General features: G+C 33.3%; 3 protein-coding genes across 3 annotated transcripts; 2 read left to right on the top strand and 1 right to left on the bottom strand.

Annotated features, from left to right (window-relative positions):
• Positions 1 to 8783: 8783 nt before the first annotated feature.
• On the top strand, positions 8784 to 10426 carry LOC104112980 (uncharacterized). Its single transcript, XM_070199420.1, has 3 exons — positions 8784 to 8871; positions 8960 to 9841; positions 9958 to 10426. The coding sequence occupies exons 2-3, from the start codon at positions 9640 to 9642 to the stop codon at positions 10383 to 10385; spliced, it is 630 nt and encodes a 209-aa protein (XP_070055521.1). The 5' UTR covers positions 8784 to 8871; positions 8960 to 9639; the 3' UTR covers positions 10386 to 10426.
• Positions 10427 to 12227: 1801 nt separating this feature from the next.
• Positions 12228 to 13012, bottom strand: LOC104112983 (uncharacterized). Its single transcript, XM_009623041.1, has 2 exons — positions 12875 to 13012; positions 12228 to 12554 (listed from the first exon to the last, which is right to left on the bottom strand). The coding sequence occupies exons 1-2, from the start codon at positions 13010 to 13012 to the stop codon at positions 12228 to 12230; spliced, it is 465 nt and encodes a 154-aa protein (XP_009621336.1).
• A 3480-nt stretch (positions 13013 to 16492) lies between these two features.
• On the top strand, positions 16493 to 19339 carry LOC104112979 (small ribosomal subunit protein uS15). Its single transcript, XM_009623031.4, has 5 exons — positions 16493 to 16705; positions 16812 to 16884; positions 16979 to 17117; positions 17219 to 17405; positions 19013 to 19339. Exons 1-5 carry the CDS (start codon positions 16683 to 16685, stop codon positions 19044 to 19046), a joined length of 456 nt encoding a protein of 151 aa, XP_009621326.1. The 5' UTR covers positions 16493 to 16682; the 3' UTR covers positions 19047 to 19339.
• Positions 19340 to 20236: the final 897 nt, after the last annotated feature.

The raw sequence follows: 20236 nt of genomic DNA, 5'->3' as shown, positions 1-20236 counted from the left end.
AGCTTTACACATATTTTTGAAAGGTCACCTAAAAATTTAAATGTAGATTATGAGTGACTTCAAGAAAATTATGGTATAGATGATAATTTAGATGATATCCAATCACATGATAATCTTGAAACACCACCAGCTACAACTGATAATACTAGTCAAACTCAAAATACTATGGGTGGAGGTCGTGGTAATACATGTAGGCCTCCCCTCCCTATTAAGAGAAATCGAAGATTAAGAAGTAAGTGTTAGAATTTTTTTGAAAGACTAGAAGAAGATAAAAATTATGTAAGATGTCAAATTTGTAAGAAAGTTTATAAACATGAGATCGGAGGTAAGGCAGAGGGAACGGGTCAACTTCATAGGCATATGGTAGATAACCATCCTATTGCATGGGATGCTGATGAGGAAGGCGGGCAACAAAAACTTAACCCGAGTACTGGCGGTTTAATGGGTAAATATGATATAGTGAAATATCGGGAAGAATTAGCTAAAATGATTGTTTTAGGTTGTTTACCTTTTAGTATTGCTGCTTTACCATGCCTTGTTACTTATATTCAGTGAATTTATAACCCTTTGTTTAAAGGTATTCCTAGAAGTACTTGTAGAGCTAATATCTTTAGGCTTTTTGGACAATATTAGACATATATCCGTTACTTGTTCGTCAGTCTTTCTTGTATGGTTTCTCTTACTTCTGATATTGGTCGTGCTGTAAATGAAAATGATTATTTGACTGCTACATGCCATTGGATAGATGATAATTTTTGTATGCAAAAATATATTATTGCTTTTAAATATGATGAATATCAAAGTCATACTTGTGCATTTATAAGTAATACTATCCATGAAGTTGCTATATTTTACAATCTTGCAGAAAAAGTTTTGTATATGTCATTTGATAATGCTTCTAAAAACAATGTTGCTATTACAATATTAAAATTGCATCCACACCCACCACTTCCTGAAATATTTCATGTTAGGTGTGCATGTCATATTTATAATTTAATTGTGAAGAGCGGCCTTGAATTATTTAGAGATGAGATCACTTTAGTTAGAAGAGTTGTTGGTGTAATTCAAAGAAATAATAGAAGTGCTAGATTAAATGCATTTAAGGAAAAATGTATACAATATGGACTAAAACCAAGACTCATACCTCAAGAAATAGTTACTAGGTGGAATTATACTTATTTATTCTTAAGATGTTGTTATAAATATAAAATGCATATAACTGAAGTTGCTAATTCTTATTGTACTGATCCTAACCATTTGTTAACATCTAGAACTTGGGATGTAATTGAAGATGTTGTAAAAAATTTACAAAACTTTTATGTGGCTACACTTGAGTTTTCTGGAGCTTGTTATCCTACTATTGCAAATGGTTTAGATCATATTGTTGAAATTTCTATTTTACTCCATAATTTGAAGAAGAAAGAAGGATATACTTCTGTTGTTGAATTTATACTAGATAAATTTAAAAAAATATTTTTACCAAATTCCCCTTATTTACCTAATTGGTACTATTTTAAACCATTCTATTAAAATAGCCACTTGTCGCCAATTAATCATTGCTTTATATGTTTATATGAATATTGCACCAACTGAAACTCCTGATATTGAAACTTGTATTTCTGATCTACACAAATATTTATAAACTTTATATAATTATTATGCTAATATTGTTGATGCTTCTGTTGTTGTAGATGCAAATAATTCTTCAAGTTCAGTTTCAACATTTGCATCTGGTGCTTTGGAGGCTAATAATGGTGTTGAAGATTATTTGATTTGGTCTACACTAGGAGAGCATCAACAAACTAGTAGCAGGAACATTGATGAACTCCAATTCTACTTGCAAAACTCACGAGAGCCCCGCACAAAGGCATTTCTACTGCTAGGTTGGTGGAGGAGCAACTCAAATCAATTTCATGTTCTTTCGGCCATGGCTCGAGACGTGCTAAGTGTGCCGATTTCAACAGTCACATCAGAGAGCGCATGTGATGACCCAAAAGGTCATCTTTAAATTTAATAATTAATTCTATATTCTAAGATCTCAAAAAGCAATATTTATCATTCCTCGACTTGCGTGCAGTCCGTATAATTTTTTGGAAAGTTTTTATATGAAAAATTGATTAAAATGTGAAATAGAGTTTTAAAACTCAACTGAGTTGACTTTGGTCAATATTTTGAGCAAACAAACCCAGATCAGTATTTTGACGATTTCGATAAGTCCGTATCGTGATTTGGGACTTAGACGTATGCCCAGAATTTATTTTGGAGGTCCCTAACTCAAGTTATGGCCATTTAATGAAAACTAGAAATTTAATGGCTAAAGATTTCCAAAGTTGACCACGGATTTGACTTTTTAATATCGGGGTCAAAATTTGATTCCAAAAATTGGAATAGCTTTGTTATGTCATTTATGACTTGTGTGCCAAATTTGAAGTCATTCTAGATTCATTTAACATGTTTCGGCACAAGTTTTGTAAATGGAAAAGTTTGAAACTCTTAAGTCTGAATAAAGGTGTGAATGGTAATTTCGATGTTATTTGATATGATTTGAGACCCCGAGTAAGTCAGTATTATGTTACAAGACTGGTTGGTATAATTGAATAAGATCCCGAGCGGCTCAGCAAGCTTCGGAGTGAGTTTTGAGCAAGTCCGGGCATTTCGGTACTCTAATGTAGTTCTGAAACTTTTGAAAAAGTGCAGACCGCAGAGGAAAAGTGCGGACCGCACAATTTTGAGTGTGGCCGCACTTCAGAGGAAAAGTGTGGACCGCAGGGGAAAAGTGCTGACCGCACACAATTTTGTGTGTGGCCGCACTTAAGGGGTTCTGTAGGTTCGATGGTCCAAATTCGGAGGCCTATATCTTTTAATCCACAACGAATTTGGAGATGATTCAAAAATAAAAGTTGTAGCCCTTTGAATCTAGTTTTCATAACAGTAAAGCATTAATTATTTGGATATTTGTACAGAAAGTTATGGATATTTTACTAAAATCTAGTAAGCTGCCACAGTGAAGTGCGGCCACACTCAAAATTATACGGCCGCGGAACTTGAAAATGTGCGGCAACACTTGAAAATGTGTGAACCGCACATTGGGAAATCAGAATTTGTGTACTATATAACCGAGGGTTTGGGTATTATTTCATATTTTGGACTTTGGGAGCTCGGTTTGTGACAATTTTTCGTAGGTTTTCAAGAAATTCATTGGGGTAAGTGTTTCTTATCCTATAGTGATTATATTCTATGATTCCATACTCATTTACATCATGAATCCGTGAATTTATGGAAGAAAAATCAGATTTTTATAAAATCTTCCAAAAATATAAAATTAAGATTCGAAGGTCAATCTGATGTCGGAATTCGATAATTTTTACATAGTTGAACTCGTATCGGAACGGGTGTTCGGATTTCATAAGTTTTTTGGGATTCGAGACGTGGGTCTCACTGTTAATATTTGAGATGAATTTCGGATTTTAATCCAGAAAATTTATAATTTCATATGAAATTAATTCCTATGATTTGTATTGAGTATATTGAATTGTTTATGACTAGATTTGAGGATTTCAGACATGAATTCACGAGGAAAAGGTTTATTTGTAAGTGTCGTGGTTAACCTTGACTTGAGGGAATAGAACCCTTGAATTATTTGTTATGTAAAATTCATGTGAACGACGTATAGGCGAGGTGATGAATGTCTATACGTCGTCAAATTAATTGGTTGCCTAATTATTCGAAAATCACATATTGTTTTAATTTATGATTTAATTATTATATTAATTATTTCTCTCATATTCCTTGCTCAATATTATGCCTTGAATCCATGTTATAATTGCTACGTGCTTATTTGATTTATGTGACTTAATTGCTACTTGACATTTAGCATACTAATTATTAAATTGCCTATTTCCTCCTTAATTTTCACAATTAATTGCTACTCTCATCACTTATTTCTAAATAAATTATAATTATTGTATGCTTGTTGTCTTATAATTTCATATTAATTATTGTATTTATTGGAGTAATTTCTTTTATAAGAATTGGTAAATTATATTAATTGAGGAGCGGGTTGCACGCCGCAACAGAAATGAAAGTGAATATATTGGAGGAGCGGGTTGCACGCCGCAACAAAATTGATTGAAATGAATATATTGGAGGAGCGGGTTGCACGTCGCAACAGAATTGAATGAAAAGATATATTGAGGACGGGTTGCACGCCGCAACGAATTATATTTTAAGTTTATATTGTTGGAGCGGGTTGCACGCCGCAACGGAAATTTATTGAAGAATTATATTGTTGGAGCGGGTTGCACGGCGCAACGAAAATTGATTGAAATAATAATTGGTTATGATTGCCGAGTAGCTTCAACTGTTGAAATGAGTTACATATTTTATTTATATTAAGATTGTTATTGTTATTATTGTGTACATGTTAATGTAGGTGACATGCCTTAACCTTGTCACTACTTCATCGAGGTTAGGCTCGGCACTTACAGAGTACATGGGTCGGTTGTACTCATACTATACTCTGCACTTCTTGTGCAAATTTCGAAGTTGGTCCCAGCGACGTACTGTAGATTGTGCTCGGATTCAGCTACCAGTGGAGACTTGAGGTATAGCCGCCCGGCGTTCGCAGCTTTGAAGTCCCCTTCTACTTTATTTTAGTTGTGTGTTTTCTTTCAGACAACTTTATTTTATTCAGGCCATTATTTGTATTATTCTAGAAGTTCGTGCACTTGTGACTCCAGTTTTGGGATAGTCACTTTATTTCAGACTTTATTTCCGTATTTGTTTCTTTGTTATTAATTAATTCAAATTGCGTTAAAATGGCTAATTATATTCTAATGTTGGCTTGATTAGCAAGTAAAATGTTAGGCGTCATCACGGTCCCGAAGGTGGAAATTTCGGGTCGTGACAGCGCATTTAGCCAAGCAAGGCGACAACTAGGAGATACCCGTCATTAATTGGGCAGCAACGCTTTGGAAATTCTAATGTGCTTCAAAGATTAGATAAGATCATAACGGCGAAATTAAGGGCGTGAAGAGGTAGATAAAGCGGAGGACCAAGAAATTGGAGATATAATGGTTTATGGTTCCGATTCAAGCAATGCCGAAAATCAAGAACCTCATGTTGACATGGATGAACTTACAAAAATTATGCAAAGCATGTGATGTACTCTTTCTTATTTTTTATAATTGTTGTGAACTTTTCATTTGCAAGTTCAAAAATAAAAAAATAAATAAAATAGAACTTGCAAATTAATTTGAAGTATTATTTATCATTCAATGAAAATATAAAACGAAAGCCTTCGAAATTTGATCCTTACATATTGCCTATTGGTTTTATTTCATAATTTTTTGTAGCCACTTACTTCCAAATTTTAATTTTAAAATTCAAATTTCAAATTTAAAACTTTAAACTTTAAAGTTTAAAGTTTAATTTTAAGCCTTAAAAATTTGTAAACACTTAAGTATCAATAACACTGAATAAGAAAAATTAAATATGCTAAAAAAAAAAAGTAACCAGCCCGGTCCGGACCCGTTAAGCACGAACACGGACGGGCCCACCAAAAACGAAAAAATCCCAGCCTGGAACCCTAGCCCACTAACCATCCCGGAACAATAATCGGACGAGCTATTTTTTTCGTGTCCAGTCCGGACCATCCCGTCCGATTAACAGTTATAGTTCATAAATTAAGTACACTTAGTCTTGAATTATAAATTAGCAGCGCAAAAATTTAGGATGCTAAGCCCTGATTCTAAATCAGCAGCTCAAAATTCAGGATACGTAATCCTGAAGTTTGGATTAATTGACTAATCTTTAACAAATTATAAATGCATTTTAAACAGCAGGCTTAAGTGGCTATTGGTGCACTTCACCCAAAATAGGGATTTAAATGACTAGGTTGAACGTACAAGGGCTATTTTCATTAATAGCAGACTATTAAAAACATAATACAAAAGATTAACATTAATTAATGATTAACAAGTATGGTAGTAAAATATTTATATATGTAGCATATTTCATTCAATTCAAATTAGCAAGAATCAAGCTACTTAAAAAGACAGTTCTAGTATTTAATATATTTTCCTATTTTTTCTCTCAATTCCATAACATATTTTATGTTTTCCTATTATTTTCTTACGAAACCAATATATTCCATAACAAATTTTTTTCCTTTCCATAATGGACCTTTTCATACAACATAATATAGTAAAAATTATACATTTGTATATTTTGATGAAGTAAAATTCATATATTTCATGAAAAAAATATAGTGAATGTTTGTGGTATATATACATTATAAATCATGTATTTGTTTAGGACAAATCATGTATATATGCATATGTTGTTTATACATATATGTATATTAAAAATATAGGAATTTTTACCTTTCTATATATTATTTAAAACTTTATTACCATCCCACTTAAGTTTCAATTTAATTACATAGGCATATACAATTTACCAATTATATACATTTTAGGAATTTAATGAGAATCAATTAACTCCTATAATCTCGCTAACGTACATAACCCACTCCCCCCACGTTTCTCTGTCCATACCCCCACGATTCTGATACTCTCTCCCTTCATTAACTCTCTCTTTCATTTTTGTTCAGAAATATTTTATAATCTCTCTCAAACTTTCTGATTTCTCTCTCAAAATCCTACAAAATCAGTAACAACTTAAAATTGTCCTTCCCTTACGATGAAGAATAAAGGATTTCCAAAGAATAGCCCTTAAAAAGCTAATATTGGTTATATTCTTACTTTTGATTTGGGTGTTTTCTCACATGATTCACCCCAAAAAGTAGTGAAATCGACATGTAAAACCAGAGACAAAGTCCAAGCTTTTCCCTCGTGAAGCTAGGGCAGAAGCTCGAACAAAACTCAAGCATGATAGGGGTGCTGGTGAAGTTTCGACATCTGCTAAATCAGTAAAGTGGAAGGGCAAAGAAATTGCTCGTGATGATGATTTCGTCGAAGAAGAAGTTATCCTGAAACCTGCAAAAAAAATAATTATAAGTTTCTCCTACTATCAAACCTTCAAAAAATAAGAAGGTTCAAACATCTCCTAAAAACATACACATCCATTGGAGAAGGTAAAGTTTTAGTATTTATAATTTTTGTTCTTTCTTTTTTTCTAGTTACAAAACATGTTTTCATTCTCATGACTATACCTATTTTTTATTTTTCTGTATTTGTAGAATTTTTGTCCACATAGTGTATATTTGTTGTTGGTTATCAACCTTTCTATATTTTCCTAGAAATTGTAGATTTCTTGTATATTATTCGAAATAATTTTGTTAGGGAATGTACTACATGATTTAGTTGGTTTTATTGGTTATTATTTGCTCTATTTGTAGATGTTAGTTTCATTTTCTGTGAACAAATTGTATATATTATATCTAGTTGTTAGTTTCTACTTTCTTGCTCTAAACATAATTTTGTTAGTGCATTTGTAGCTTCAATATAGTTCAGTTGTTATATATGTTTACTAATTTTGTAACTTATTTGTATGCAATATATTAATGTCTTTCTGGTTGTAGCTACATTGTAGTATAATTGTTATTATTTTATTTTTTGGTCTTTAAACATGTTTTAGTAACTTATTGTTTCGTTTGGTGCAAAATAGAATTTTTTTTGCACCACATAATGTTGATTATGGCATCACTAGGTTCCACACATTATCCGACCCTTCCGTTTCTGCCCAAATCAAGGTGTTATTATCTAAAACTGGGTTAAACTTGTTTAAGAAGACATGTTTTGGGCACTTTCTTTGCATGCCCAAAATATGTATCCAAAATCAGGTAATTCACCTTCCCATGAAGTATGAATTGAATGCATTTGTTTGTTTTTTTTTAACAGCATAGATAAAGGGTGAGAGGTTGAACTTTAGGTTGAGGGAGTTTTCCCCTATCACTGGCCTTAGATGTTTTACAGAAGTAACAAATTTTGGTTACACAACTAAGTATGACAGTAAAACAATGAGGAGTTATTTTCCGAATAAGGAAGAAGTTGAGAAGTCGTACTTGAAACAAATTGTAAACAGCCGTAGTTGGGTGAGTGATGAGGATGCAGTCAAGTTGTGTATTCTCTATCTGATAGAATTCTTCCTCTGTCCTTCAGAGAAATATAATGCTTTGATGGACTATTTTAGGTTCTATTTGGTAGACTCGAGACAGTATGCGAATTTCGCATGGGGTATTGAAGCTTATACACAATTGCTTCTGTTTGTTAGGCATAAGGTGAACTCTTCTGTGCATTTTTATCTCATTCGAAATTTTTCACTCGCTATGCAAATATAGTTGTATGAGTGTTGCTCTACAGTCAATACTTATATAGCTACAAGGGTTGGTAGTTTGATCCCTCGCATACTTAGCTGGATAGCTAGTAAAGACAAGATATGAATTTCTGCATTGGAAGAGAGGATGATCAAACCATCATGGATCAAGTAAACGTTTTTTCACTTATGTACAAACAATATAAATATAATTTATCTACACATTTTATACATATGATGACTAGGTCCCTCACATTTTTATTTCACTCAATTCACCAATATGATTGAAGTCCTAGAAGAGCTTTCTAACATGACTTTGCTAGACAAAGTTGAATACATCCTTAAAGAAGCTAAAACATATGCCGAGTTTCCGAATGATGCTCCATCTCCATTTGGCAATAAGCATGCAATGGGAATAGATGACAAGAAAGATATTCTGAAATAACTAAAAAAAATTAAAAAAAGATGTTGATAAGGTAACAACTAATGATATTCCTAGCTGGTTTCTTTAATTCATGTTATGCAAATTATTTCTTTAACTCTATCTATTTTAATACGTAGGTCGGTTCAGACCTTGGATTGTTCAAGAAAGAGGTATAACTAATTCTTGATTTTTAGTCTTCTTCATATATCTGTAAGCCTCTAATTTTCAGATACATTATAACCATTTTTTGTTCTTTAGGTTTTTCAAGAACTAGGTAGCATTCGACTATTACTCAATGATTCCATCAGGTCTGTGTTACATGCAATTAAAAGTCAACATGATACTAACATTGATGCTAAGGTTTCATTCAAAATATATTCATTTTGGACAATAATTTTTACCATGTTTATATTTATATTAACATTCATAAAGTATATAGCCTAACAAATCCTACTTGCAGTTTACTGGCAGTTCTGCGAAAAACGATGAGCATTACAAAGAAAATAACAAATAACAGTATTGTGGAAGTAGTGCTAAACCAGTGTTGGCCAGCAGCAGTAAAACAAGTATTTTAACAATTTTAACATAATTTTATGACAAATAATCTACATTATATTTACATTATATCTACATATAGCCTAAATTACCAACAAATAATCTAAATTGTATTTCCAATTACTGTCTTAGATACAATTTACAATTTCTGTCTTAGATACAAGATACATGCCTGGCATTCAAAATGAGGAGAATGTTCCTATATCATGCCATGTAGGTGTTGACTTATCTTCCCAATTTCAAGGGGCATTGGAGGAAGAAATTGCATGTATGATTTAATACATTATATCTACATATTTTACAATACATATTACATCTCAACTATAGGACATCATTTCAACGAATTAACTACAATTTATTTATAGTGATGTTGTTTACTATAAATGATCTATAATTTTATTAAGTTGTACGCATTTATTGTAAAAAAGAAAAAAACTATGCATGTGAACTCTCCAAAACAGGATGCAAAAGTTGGCATACAAGGAGAGCATATAAATGAGGAGAAGGAGACTATGCATTTACAATCTCCAATTCAAGAAGCAAATGTTATACAACAAGGAGACGATTGCAATAAAGATTTCAGTGGTATATTACAATATAATTGTAGGGAAAAAATAACAACTTTCATATAAGCTTTAGTTTTCCCAAAAGAACTGATGCAACTAATATATAATGTTGTTCTTTTGTTTTTAATTTTGTAGGTAAGCCAGCCGACTACATCAATGTAGGTGATTCAGACAATGACTCTATGTCTGAAAAAAGGACAATAGTAACACTTGATGATTTTGAGCTGCCAGAGAACTTCTCACAGATTGTTAAGTTCGGCGAGGTTAATGAAGATGAAACAACCCCTGTGCATCAAAAAAGAACAAAGGTTCTTGGAAAGCATGTCAGATCCCCATTTCTTTCTTATTTCAGTTCTAGGGGAAGCACTTCTGTTGGACCTCCTCCAATTTTTAATATTAAGCATCCATTTACTGGGGTTATTGGCGGCAATGTTGATCCTGACTTGTTGAAAAAATTCAATAAATGGTTATACTTAGGTACCGACACGGTTTCAAAGAGGTTAGATTTTATATTTTTTTTCTTCATATTATCAAGTGCATACAATTTATGGATTTTCAATTGAAACGACATAATAATTGTACTTGTTATGTCTTTAAATAAGAAGAAGGCGTTTTATACTTTAAAAAATAACCAGCTCAACCCGTAGTTTGATCTTGGAGTGGAGAAAGTTGATAAAAATGATTGAGTTTATATTTTGGCACATCCCGGGCAAATCCTCAACAATACGGTACACACATACTCTGGCAGAATTTAATGATTATCTGTAGTATTCTGTTATTTTAGATATCTATAGATTTTTTGTTTGAAAATTGTAGTTAAATTATATTCAGCATTGAGAAATAATGAAATCTTTTTTTTTGCAACACATTGATATTATTTTATGCTATTTGAGGAAGAGAGGAAAGTACGGGCCTGAAAAAAAAATACGATTTACAATCACTGAATGTATCCTCAAGACTAGAATTGAACAAATTTATGAGAGGTACATTAATGCTCTTGCTGTTAGGAAGCTTGTTGTTTTCAAACCCCAGGACGGTATCACAATACATATTGGGGTACCGATTACTTGCAAATATTGCATGGGACAAAGTTGATTTTGTTATTATGCCCATAAACATTGTGAAAAAATTTCATTGGTTGTTGGCTATGTTTGACATTACCGATAGGGTTCTATATGTTTATGATTCTATGGTCTCCTCACGAAATCACAAACTTGTTGAATCTGTTATCGACAAATTTGCTATTATGATCCCCCTCTACTTGTCATGCACCGACTTCTATGGCAAGCGTCCAAACATCAGCTACAAGAACATAAAGGCATACATTAAAAAACATGTTACCGACCTTCTTGAAATTCAGTGGTTGGTCGACGAGATACCCTTGTAAAAAGATGGATCGATGTATGTGTTGCTTTTCCTTCTATTTAACCAATTGTATTTTACATTAAATGCTAAATCTTTTCCCCTATTATTTTTTGCAGTGATTGTGGTGTATACATGATGACATTTGCAGAATATGTTAGCATTTGAGATATATTGATTTCAAAGGAAGACATGTTGACCGTAGACGCTATGGAGCGCTCCTTTGGGATTATGCTAGGAAAAATCAAGAGTTTGTTATAATTAGTGAAAGTGAGGTGACTGACAAATCAGCAAGAAGAAAAGGCGCACCAGCTGTGAAGGAGATAACACGAATCCGGAACAAAAAGAGTTAGTTTCCCTTTTCAGTAGAAAAATTACAGTTAAAGTATTTAGTTGTAGCTGGATTGTAGTAAAGTTGTAGAAAAATTATTTATTGAGAACAAGTCACCTATAATTTATCTGTAGCAGATTTGTGCTACAGTTGTTTTACCTTTTGTTTTGTTATTTTATCCAGAATTCTACTACTTAGGATAGAAAATATTTGTGGCATTTTTATTGGTTGAAAGTTGTTAGTACTTGATCTCGATATTGGTACGATATAATTTTTTTACAGCATAACTACAACTATGTCTACAACTACTATACAAAAATACATAATATATTCAATTTTAGTAATGTTGTTAGGAAAGACTAAAAAGTAATAAATAAACTCATTATTTGAACAAAACAACTACAGATCGATTGCATTAAGAGTTGAAATATATTTAGCAAACATTCATTATAGGAGACAGTCTTTATTCAAATTAGCAACACAATTATACCACAACTATAATTCTTCAGAACAGAACAAATACAACTTAATATGTCTTAAAGGACAGATTATCATCAACAGTACTCAGTGTAAAAAAATCTTTAAACTATATTAACTTTTATTTCCTTTTCGGAGCATTCCTACAAGATCTTTTGTTATGCCATTCTAGTCCGCAGTTTCCACATAAAACCTTGTACTTCTTTGCATTTACTTCATCATATGATTTGTATCTTTATTTTTTAGGTCTCCCTGACTGCCTTTTCTTAGTAGGTGGCATTACAACTTCTTCAGCTATATGTTGTGGCACATTCCATTTGCTTTTATCAGGTAGCGGGTCTATTGGTATTTTATAAGTCTGTAGAAGTCTCTCCTTCGTGTAATAAGCAGAACAATAGTTTTCATATGACTTGTTCATGTGCCTCAAAGCAGCCAAAGCATGTGGACATGAAAATTCATCAAGTTGGAATTGTCCACAACTACATCTCTTATTTTGAAGGCAAACAATGAAGCACTTCACACCATCTATCATAGCATGGACGTAATCTGTTGAAGCCCTCACCTACAATTTCATTATAAACACACAACAAGTTGTCAACAACATATACAAAATAAAATAACTACAATTATACACCAACATTTCTACAATTATCAGTATATATTTAGTTTGATGAAATCAATGATCTGATGTTATTGTCCATAACTTACTATCATCTTCTGCGATAATGTTATGTTGTCCTCCAACTCTTTGTTGTATTTTTTTTCAAGGTATGTGAACGTACCCTTTGCATTTAATAACTTTTCATTAGTCCAACGTTCAAGAAGAGTCCTCATATACTCTAATAGTTCTACTATGGGTAGCTCTCTTGTATATTTGATTACCGCATTCAATGACTCTGCAATGTTTGATATCATCGTCCATGTTTTGTTTACTGTAGCATGTACCCGAGACCATCCGTGATAGCCAATATCGTATAGGTATGCTTTAACATGTGTGTCGATCTCTTTAATCTTTGACATTCTTTCATTAAATTTATCATGTGTGTATGATCGTGTCATGGCAAAGTACAATTCACTTAATTTTAGATGACCTTTCTTGAACTTTGACCTTATATTTATCCAAATATGCCACATGCAAGCATAAATATGGTATGCCGGTATAAACAGTAGATGTTGCCTTCAATATACCCTCATCCCGGTCCGAAATAACACACATATTTTATTTTCACCATATGCATGTTTAAATTTCTCAAAAAACCATCTCCATGATGCGTCATTTTCTGAATCAACAATTGTGTATGCTAGTGATAATACACTACTTATCACATAGGTAGAAAAAATAAATTCAATTTTAGTAATAAAACTTGAAAATATAAAAAATACAGTCTCAAAAATAACTTTATAATAATTTTTTTTACAATTAATCTACATTACATACTGCATCCATTATGCTAGCTGTTAGCATGATTCCCCAATATGCTTACTTCAAGAAGATGCCATCGACTACTACAACTGGCCTACAATGCTCCCAACCCTTGATAGACGTACTAAGTGCAACAAATGCATACAAGAAACAGTCATCTTCAATCTTCTGTAATTTCACTACCGACCCGGGATAAGTCTTCTCCAGAATATACAAATAACTCGGCAAGTAGGAATTAGCAGGATGACCTCTCAAAAATTTCAAAGCCTTTTCCTTTGCTCCCCGTGCTTGCATGTATGTTAAGTTCGCACCATGATATGACATGTCAATTTGTATGTCTTTTGGTGTGTATATTGTCTTAGGATCCGCATATTTTGGCATCACCATGCTGCCAACTACCATGGCAGTAGGTTTGCGTTGTATATATGTGTTGTCCATCAAAGAGCATGTGTGCAAGTTGTTGAATTTTCGAACCTTGAACAATACTGATTCATTTATGCTTATGGACTTGAAGTGCCACGCACAATTGTCCCCAACACATACGAGGCAGTAGCTACAGCATAAAAATAATTCAAAAAATATTATGCAAATTGTAGCTACAGAATACGAGGTTGTTTATGCATCACAATTTATTTTAAACAATTTATATAAAAAAAGACTACAAGTTATACACAATATGAATTTGACAAATAAAATATTCCTATCTTCTTGTACTAGACCTTTTCACCCTAAATTGAAACTTATTTATGACAGGATAGTGCTTCATTACACTGACAATTGTTTGCTTGTCTTGGTAAACTTGGCCTACTTCAATTACATTTGACGTATGTTCTGTTATGATGATACATTCATATTCAACAATTGCCAGATATGTTTGCATATCAATCAACTTCACTATTCCTGATACTTCTCTAATTATGTTACAATTGCTTGACAATTGTACCACGTTAGTATTATGATAATCAAAAGGACCTACACTCAATTAAAAGTATAGTAATTCAGACCTCTGTATATTCATGTGTTCAGTATTTGACAGAATACTCTTAGACACATAACAGTTGAACTACATTTGTTATGTAGTATTATTATAGATAATTTGTAGTAAAATTGTAGAATACTTGAAATTGAAAAAACATCAGCACTAGAAAAAATATAGCAAACATGTAATTGTGTTCGCATTAGACATATTGCAATCCAAAAAATCACGCATTGTTATACATAACGGATACATTCCTAAATTTTTATTTTTATTTTTCGTCTCCATATACACTCGAACTCCCATATCGTTCCAAATTTCCATTAGAGGACAACGTTCGTTGATGGTGTATTTGATTTCGATAATTTTTGCAGAGGTATCGATCACTAGATGCTCAGTAATTACGGAATTCAATTTACTATAATTTGAATCTTCGTTGACTACAATTCTGTCAACATCAAAATCTTTGTATCACCCAACGCTATCCCACCGACCATTGAGCTGAAGTATAATCGCTAATTTTAACATTATGTGGCGAAATTCAATTCAATTGTAGCTAATTGTTTGCAATTATTTTCTTCAAAACCTTTAATTATGGAAAACTAGAAAAAATAGAGAATATAAGGATACTACAGATATGTTGCTTTGATTATGGTGCGATGATAACTAGAGAAAATTTGCGTAATAGAAGAATTCTACAAATATGTTGCCTTGATTATGGTGCGATGATTGCGTCAGTAAAATCTCTAACTGAAATATAAGCGATCCCAAAATCCCGATCTAAGCGGGGACATTTTTGGTAATAAAGTTTCAAATAGTGTATATAAATGAAAAAATATGAATCTTTTCATATATGGATCTTTTTATTCAACTTAAACCTAGCAAAATTATATACCTATATATTCTAATGAAATAATACCCATATATTTCATGAAAAAAATATAATGTATAAATATACATTATAAATCATGTATTCTTTAGGAAAAATCATGTATATATGCATATTTTATTTATACACTTATTTATATGTGTATATAAAGAAGAGTTCTTTCTTTATTCAAGGAAGGGTTCCAAACCTTTTATAAAGAAGGGGTATTCCTCTGATTCCTCTTAGGTGATGTCTGGACATATATATTATTAATATACCATTTATATTTTGCTCTAATTTAACGTGCATATTTGTATAAATTATCCGTAGATAAACAGTATATGTGGCAGACAAGAGTTGGTTGCTCTAGTGGTGAGCATCCTCCACTTCCAACCAAGAGGTTGTGAGTTCGAGTCATCCCAAGAGCAAGGTGGGGAGTTCTTGGAGGGAGAGAGTCGAGGGTCTATCGAAAACAACCTCTCTACCCCAGGGTATGGGTAAGGTCTTCGTACACACTACCCTTCCCAAACTCCACTAGTGGAATTATACTAGGTTGTTGTTGTTGTAAACAATATATGTGGCATATTTGTTTCCTATATACATTATTAGTGGCACGTTAATATTTAGATTCATTTTTATGTAACGTATATGCTAGCAATATACTTTGAATAATATCAATATAATAATAATATCACGGGTCATTTGTGTTTCAAATTAGTTATTACATAAGCACTTGTATTATTAATGGTATATATAAGAATGGGAGAATATATGGCGATTGACTAGGGGAAATCTACTTAAGAACAACTTGCTATATTTAAAATAGTTCATCATTCTCTCTCCACTTTACTTGTGTTGAAAATTATATTACGCTTCTTTTAATTCAAATGAAATCGTTACCAAATATTAATTTATTCCAGCATGAAATTTTAACCTTCACATAATAGAATCTAATTTTTTAGCATAAATATATAGCAAAGAGAAGAGGAGAGAGAGTGACAATTAAGATTAATTCCCTGATTTATGCCTTCTCTTGACTAATTGATTACGCCCATAATCTTTATAACATGCTACTATTGTAAGATAATATGCTATTTATGGAATAAACAAGAAATGATATTATTTTTAAAAAGTGCTTAGCAGTGTAGTTTTCTCAACATAGAATTCACTAAGCTCAATCCTAGGCCCACCTTCTGTCAAATAATTTGTCAACCCAGCCCAGTAAAACAAAACATTCTTTCTCAAGAAAAACAAGGCCCTGAAAACTGGGCTACAGAAGCCCAAAGTAGCACCACCGTAACACTAAACCCTAGTAAAACACCATAGATTGAAGAAGAGTCTCAGGTTCGTAAACAAACCATCCACACAACCAAAGCTAAGCCTCGATTGCTGACCGCCGGTAGCCAATCCTCACTCCGCCATCATGGGTCGCATGCACAGTCGCGGGTTCGTCATTCTCTTCTCTTCTTTAAGCTCTTATAATCAGCAATTAATCTGCATTTTTTCTTTCTCTGACCATCAATTAATCTAACATTTTTGTTGTGGGTTTCAGTAAGGGTATTTCAGCTTCGGCTCTTCCTTACAAAAGAACTCCTCCTAGTTGGCTCAAGATCTCCGCTCCTGATGTAAAATCATCCACCTTTGTTTGTCACTTATAACTTCGTGTTATTTATGTGTCTAGAATATTTATATAAATATGCTTGATTTGTATGATTTCAGGTTGAGGATAACATTTGCAAGTTTGCAAAGAAAGGATTGACTCCTTCACAAATTGGTGTGATTCTTCGTGACTCACACGGAATTGCACAAGTCAAGAGTGTCACTGGCAGCAAGATCTTGCGTATCCTCAAGGCTCACGGTATTATTGTTATTATGTGTGTGTTTTTGGCTATGGGAGTAATTGCTTAGATGAGTCTAGTTTTTGAGATATGAGTATTTTGTTTGGGCAAATGGATTTAGGGCTTGCTCCTGAGATACCAGAGGATCTGTACCACCTGATTAAGAAGGCAGTTGCTATTAGGAAGCATTTGGAGAGGAACAGAAAGGATAAGGATTCCAAGTTCCGCTTGATTTTGGTGGAGAGCAGAATCCATCGTCTTGCTCGCTATTACAAGAAAACAAAGAAGCTCCCACCTGTCTGGAAATAGTAAGCTTCTTTCCCTCTCTCTATCTCTTGCTTTACAATGTATGTGCTCTGCAAATAGTACTCTTTATTTGTTTCCATTAAGATTGTCAGATGATTTGGTTATCTGTTAACTTGTTTAAGTATTTGTGTTTTGGTTTATTCTTCTGGAAACAAATTCTTTTTGCAAAACTATTCTGAAACTTAGGTTCCTTCCTAATGATTGTCTTACTAGAGTTAGAGACCAGTTACTTTTATTCATCTGGAGCTATAGTTTTCTGTGAGATTTCCACAGTTGGATAAAAAACTGTAATGGACTTGCTCTTTCCATGGCTTCGACATGAAGGTGGTTCATATGCCGCTTATGCTTACTTGACTCAAGTGAATTGGTGGCCCCAAAAGAGGGGCAGTAGTTAGTAGTTGTTAATGTTAGAGTTTATCACATCGTTCGAGGGAATGAGTTGTTTTTATTCCTTATATGGTCTTGGGCAGTCACCATCTCATGAGTTAGCTTTTGGATGAGTTGGACTCAAGCTCCATGTTCTTTACATTATATTAAAGTCAGGTTCATCCTTATTCTTTGTATGCCCAATGTTTAGCTTCCATGTTGTACTGTCCACGTTTGAGCATGCGCAGGGGAAGGGGGTGTTAGAGTGCCCTATATTTTTTGGGGGAGTGAGTCATTGAGTTGTGTCTCATTATATGATCTTGGGCAATCCTCACCTTACGAATTTGCTTTTGGAGCTGAGTTAGGCTCAATGTTCATCCTCTTTACAATTAAAAAGTTAGAGTCCACGTTTGAGCATGCGCAGGGAAAGGGGGTGTTAGAGTGCCCTACAGGGGAATGAGTCATTGCGTTGTGTCTCGTTATATGATCTTGGACAATTCTCACCCCACAGACTTGCTTTTGGAGCTGAGTCAGACTCAATGTTCGTCCTCTGTACAATTAAAAAGTTAGCTGAAATCTTTCTAATTGTTACAACTTTTGGCTGTGATAGGTTTTGTATCTTTTTACTTCTGATACCAAGACAAATTGAGCAAAATGGATTGTGAGGAATTGTGTGCTAACCGCAACTAAGACATAGTATATGTTTGTTATATTGTTGTTTACCTCTAGATTCTTCTTGGTATATACTCCATTGGAAATGGAATGTCCTGGTTCTGATACAGCAAGCTGTAAAGTTGTTGTAACAATTCCGAGTGTTATTCGTTTATTACTATCTTCTTTTACTCCTTTCCAGTTTAATTTATATTTTTGGTTTATCTAAATTGTGTTGGTGTTCATTATGAAAGCGTACCAAAGAAACTACTGTAATGTTTAAGGAAAGCTGTCCTTCAGATTTGGATATATTTATCTTTAAATACATCAAAGCTTTACTTCTTACCGTAATACTTTGATTTTGTCAAAGAGGAATACTTATACCGGGACGCACGAAGTGGATAACGCTTTGACATTTGTTCTTCGTTTTTTTTCGTATACGTTTTTGGTAATTTTCTTACATGGTTTTAAAACCAACGTATGGCGTACTATTTCTTTTTTGGCTGTCTTTACTTCTTTCTTGGTTTAATAGCAAGATTTATGCCATCTTTCTTAAAGGTTGCTGATTGTTTTTATTTCGATTTATGTGCAGCGAATCAACCACTGCCAGCACGCTTGTGGCTTAGGGCGAGCTTTGAGCTGGAGTAGTTTTGGCTGATGGCAATATGTTGTTTTCTCGTGTCATGAATTACTTGTTAAATCCAATTTTGTTTGATTTAGTCATGCTACTCAATGGAAATTAGTTTTCTGGATAGTACTTGATCCTATTTTTACAAAGTATTAAGCATTAGACGCTTTTATTTTGATATGAATGACTTGTTTCTCAAGCTCTTAGGCTAAAAGAATTGGAAAAGCCAATGTTAAGCTGGTATGGCTGCACTGTAATTTGGCTAGCTGGAAATTATGGTTTTGCCCTTCATTTTTCTCCACTTTGTATGCATGGAAGTGAAGTATTGTTTTTAAACATAAAAACCTATGATTATTGAACACAGATTTGCAGCATATTGATGTAGAAACACTTAAATCTGACATTGTAATTACGAGTCACAAACATTCAAGTTGCTGGTTACTCATTGTTATTGAAAATCTTGTAAACTGCAGTCAATTACCAGTACTTTATTTCCCAAAAAAGCAGCTCGAGTTTTAACTTCTATCAGTCAAATTTGAAGTGCTTGGTCAAGCTTTTAGGAGGAAAAAAAAGTGTTTCTGAGGAGAAACCGAAGCAGTTTTGCCGAAGTAGAAAAAAGTAACTTCTTTCCAAAAGAACTCAAAATAAGCTAATTTTTCCATCTTGGCCAAACGAGCTATTATTCTGCCTGTCGACACTAAAGAATAAATACAACTTGTTTGGGATTGAAGTGCGAGTTCGATATCAGCTGAGGGACGTTTACGCCCATCCCTGTGCATAGAGGCGGGTTTATAAAATTTAATGAGTTTAACCATAAATTCAACTTGCTTGAGATTGAGGTGCGAGCTTAGATATCAGCTTAAGGACGTTTACGCCTCCCTGTGCATAGAGGATAGAGGGGGATTATAAAATTTAATGAGTTTAACCATAGGTTCTTAGTACTAAACCTCCCATACTTTTATGAATTCAAAATTTGCTATCTGTTAAAGTTTAGCAAATTTTCCCGTATATACAAATGCTCTTATTTAAATTTTTGGGGTTCAGCCCATTGAACTTATGCATCCGCCTTTGCGTGTGTGGTGTTTAGATGCAATCTATTTATTGGGCGAAATTGATAAGTGCGGCTGTTCTTGATGTCTGCAGATTTTTCTTTTAAATGTTTATCTGACGGAGCTTACACTAATTCCC

This window comes from Nicotiana tomentosiformis, chromosome 3, assembly GCF_000390325.3.
Source record: "Nicotiana tomentosiformis chromosome 3, ASM39032v3, whole genome shotgun sequence".
NCBI classification, from domain to species: Eukaryota; Viridiplantae; Streptophyta; class Magnoliopsida; order Solanales; family Solanaceae; genus Nicotiana; species Nicotiana tomentosiformis.
This window is presented reverse-complemented; position numbering and strand designations above follow the sequence as displayed.

Excerpts from the sequence above, each read along its gene's own strand:
- LOC104112980 (XM_070199420.1), top strand. The coding sequence starts at position 9,640 with ATGATCTATAATTTTATTAAGTTGTACGCATTTATTGTAAAAAAGAAA. Across the intron at positions 9,842-9,957 it reads TTGCAATAAAGATTTCAGTG|GTAAGCCAGCCGACTACATC; the intron begins GTATATTACAAT and ends TTAATTTTGTAG.
- LOC104112983 (XM_009623041.1), bottom strand. The coding sequence starts at position 13,012 with ATGTCAAAGATTAAAGAGATCGACACACATGTTAAAGCATACCTATAC. Across the intron at positions 12,555-12,874 it reads TTGCAGAGTCATTGAATGCG|GTGAGGGCTTCAACAGATTA; the intron begins GTAATCAAATAT and ends ATGAAATTGTAG.
- LOC104112979 (XM_009623031.4), top strand. The coding sequence starts at position 16,683 with ATGGGTCGCATGCACAGTCGCGG. Across the intron at positions 16,885-16,978 it reads TCAAGATCTCCGCTCCTGAT|GTTGAGGATAACATTTGCAA; the intron begins GTAAAATCATCC and ends GTATGATTTCAG. Across the intron at positions 17,118-17,218 it reads GCGTATCCTCAAGGCTCACG|GGCTTGCTCCTGAGATACCA; the intron begins GTATTATTGTTA and ends AAATGGATTTAG.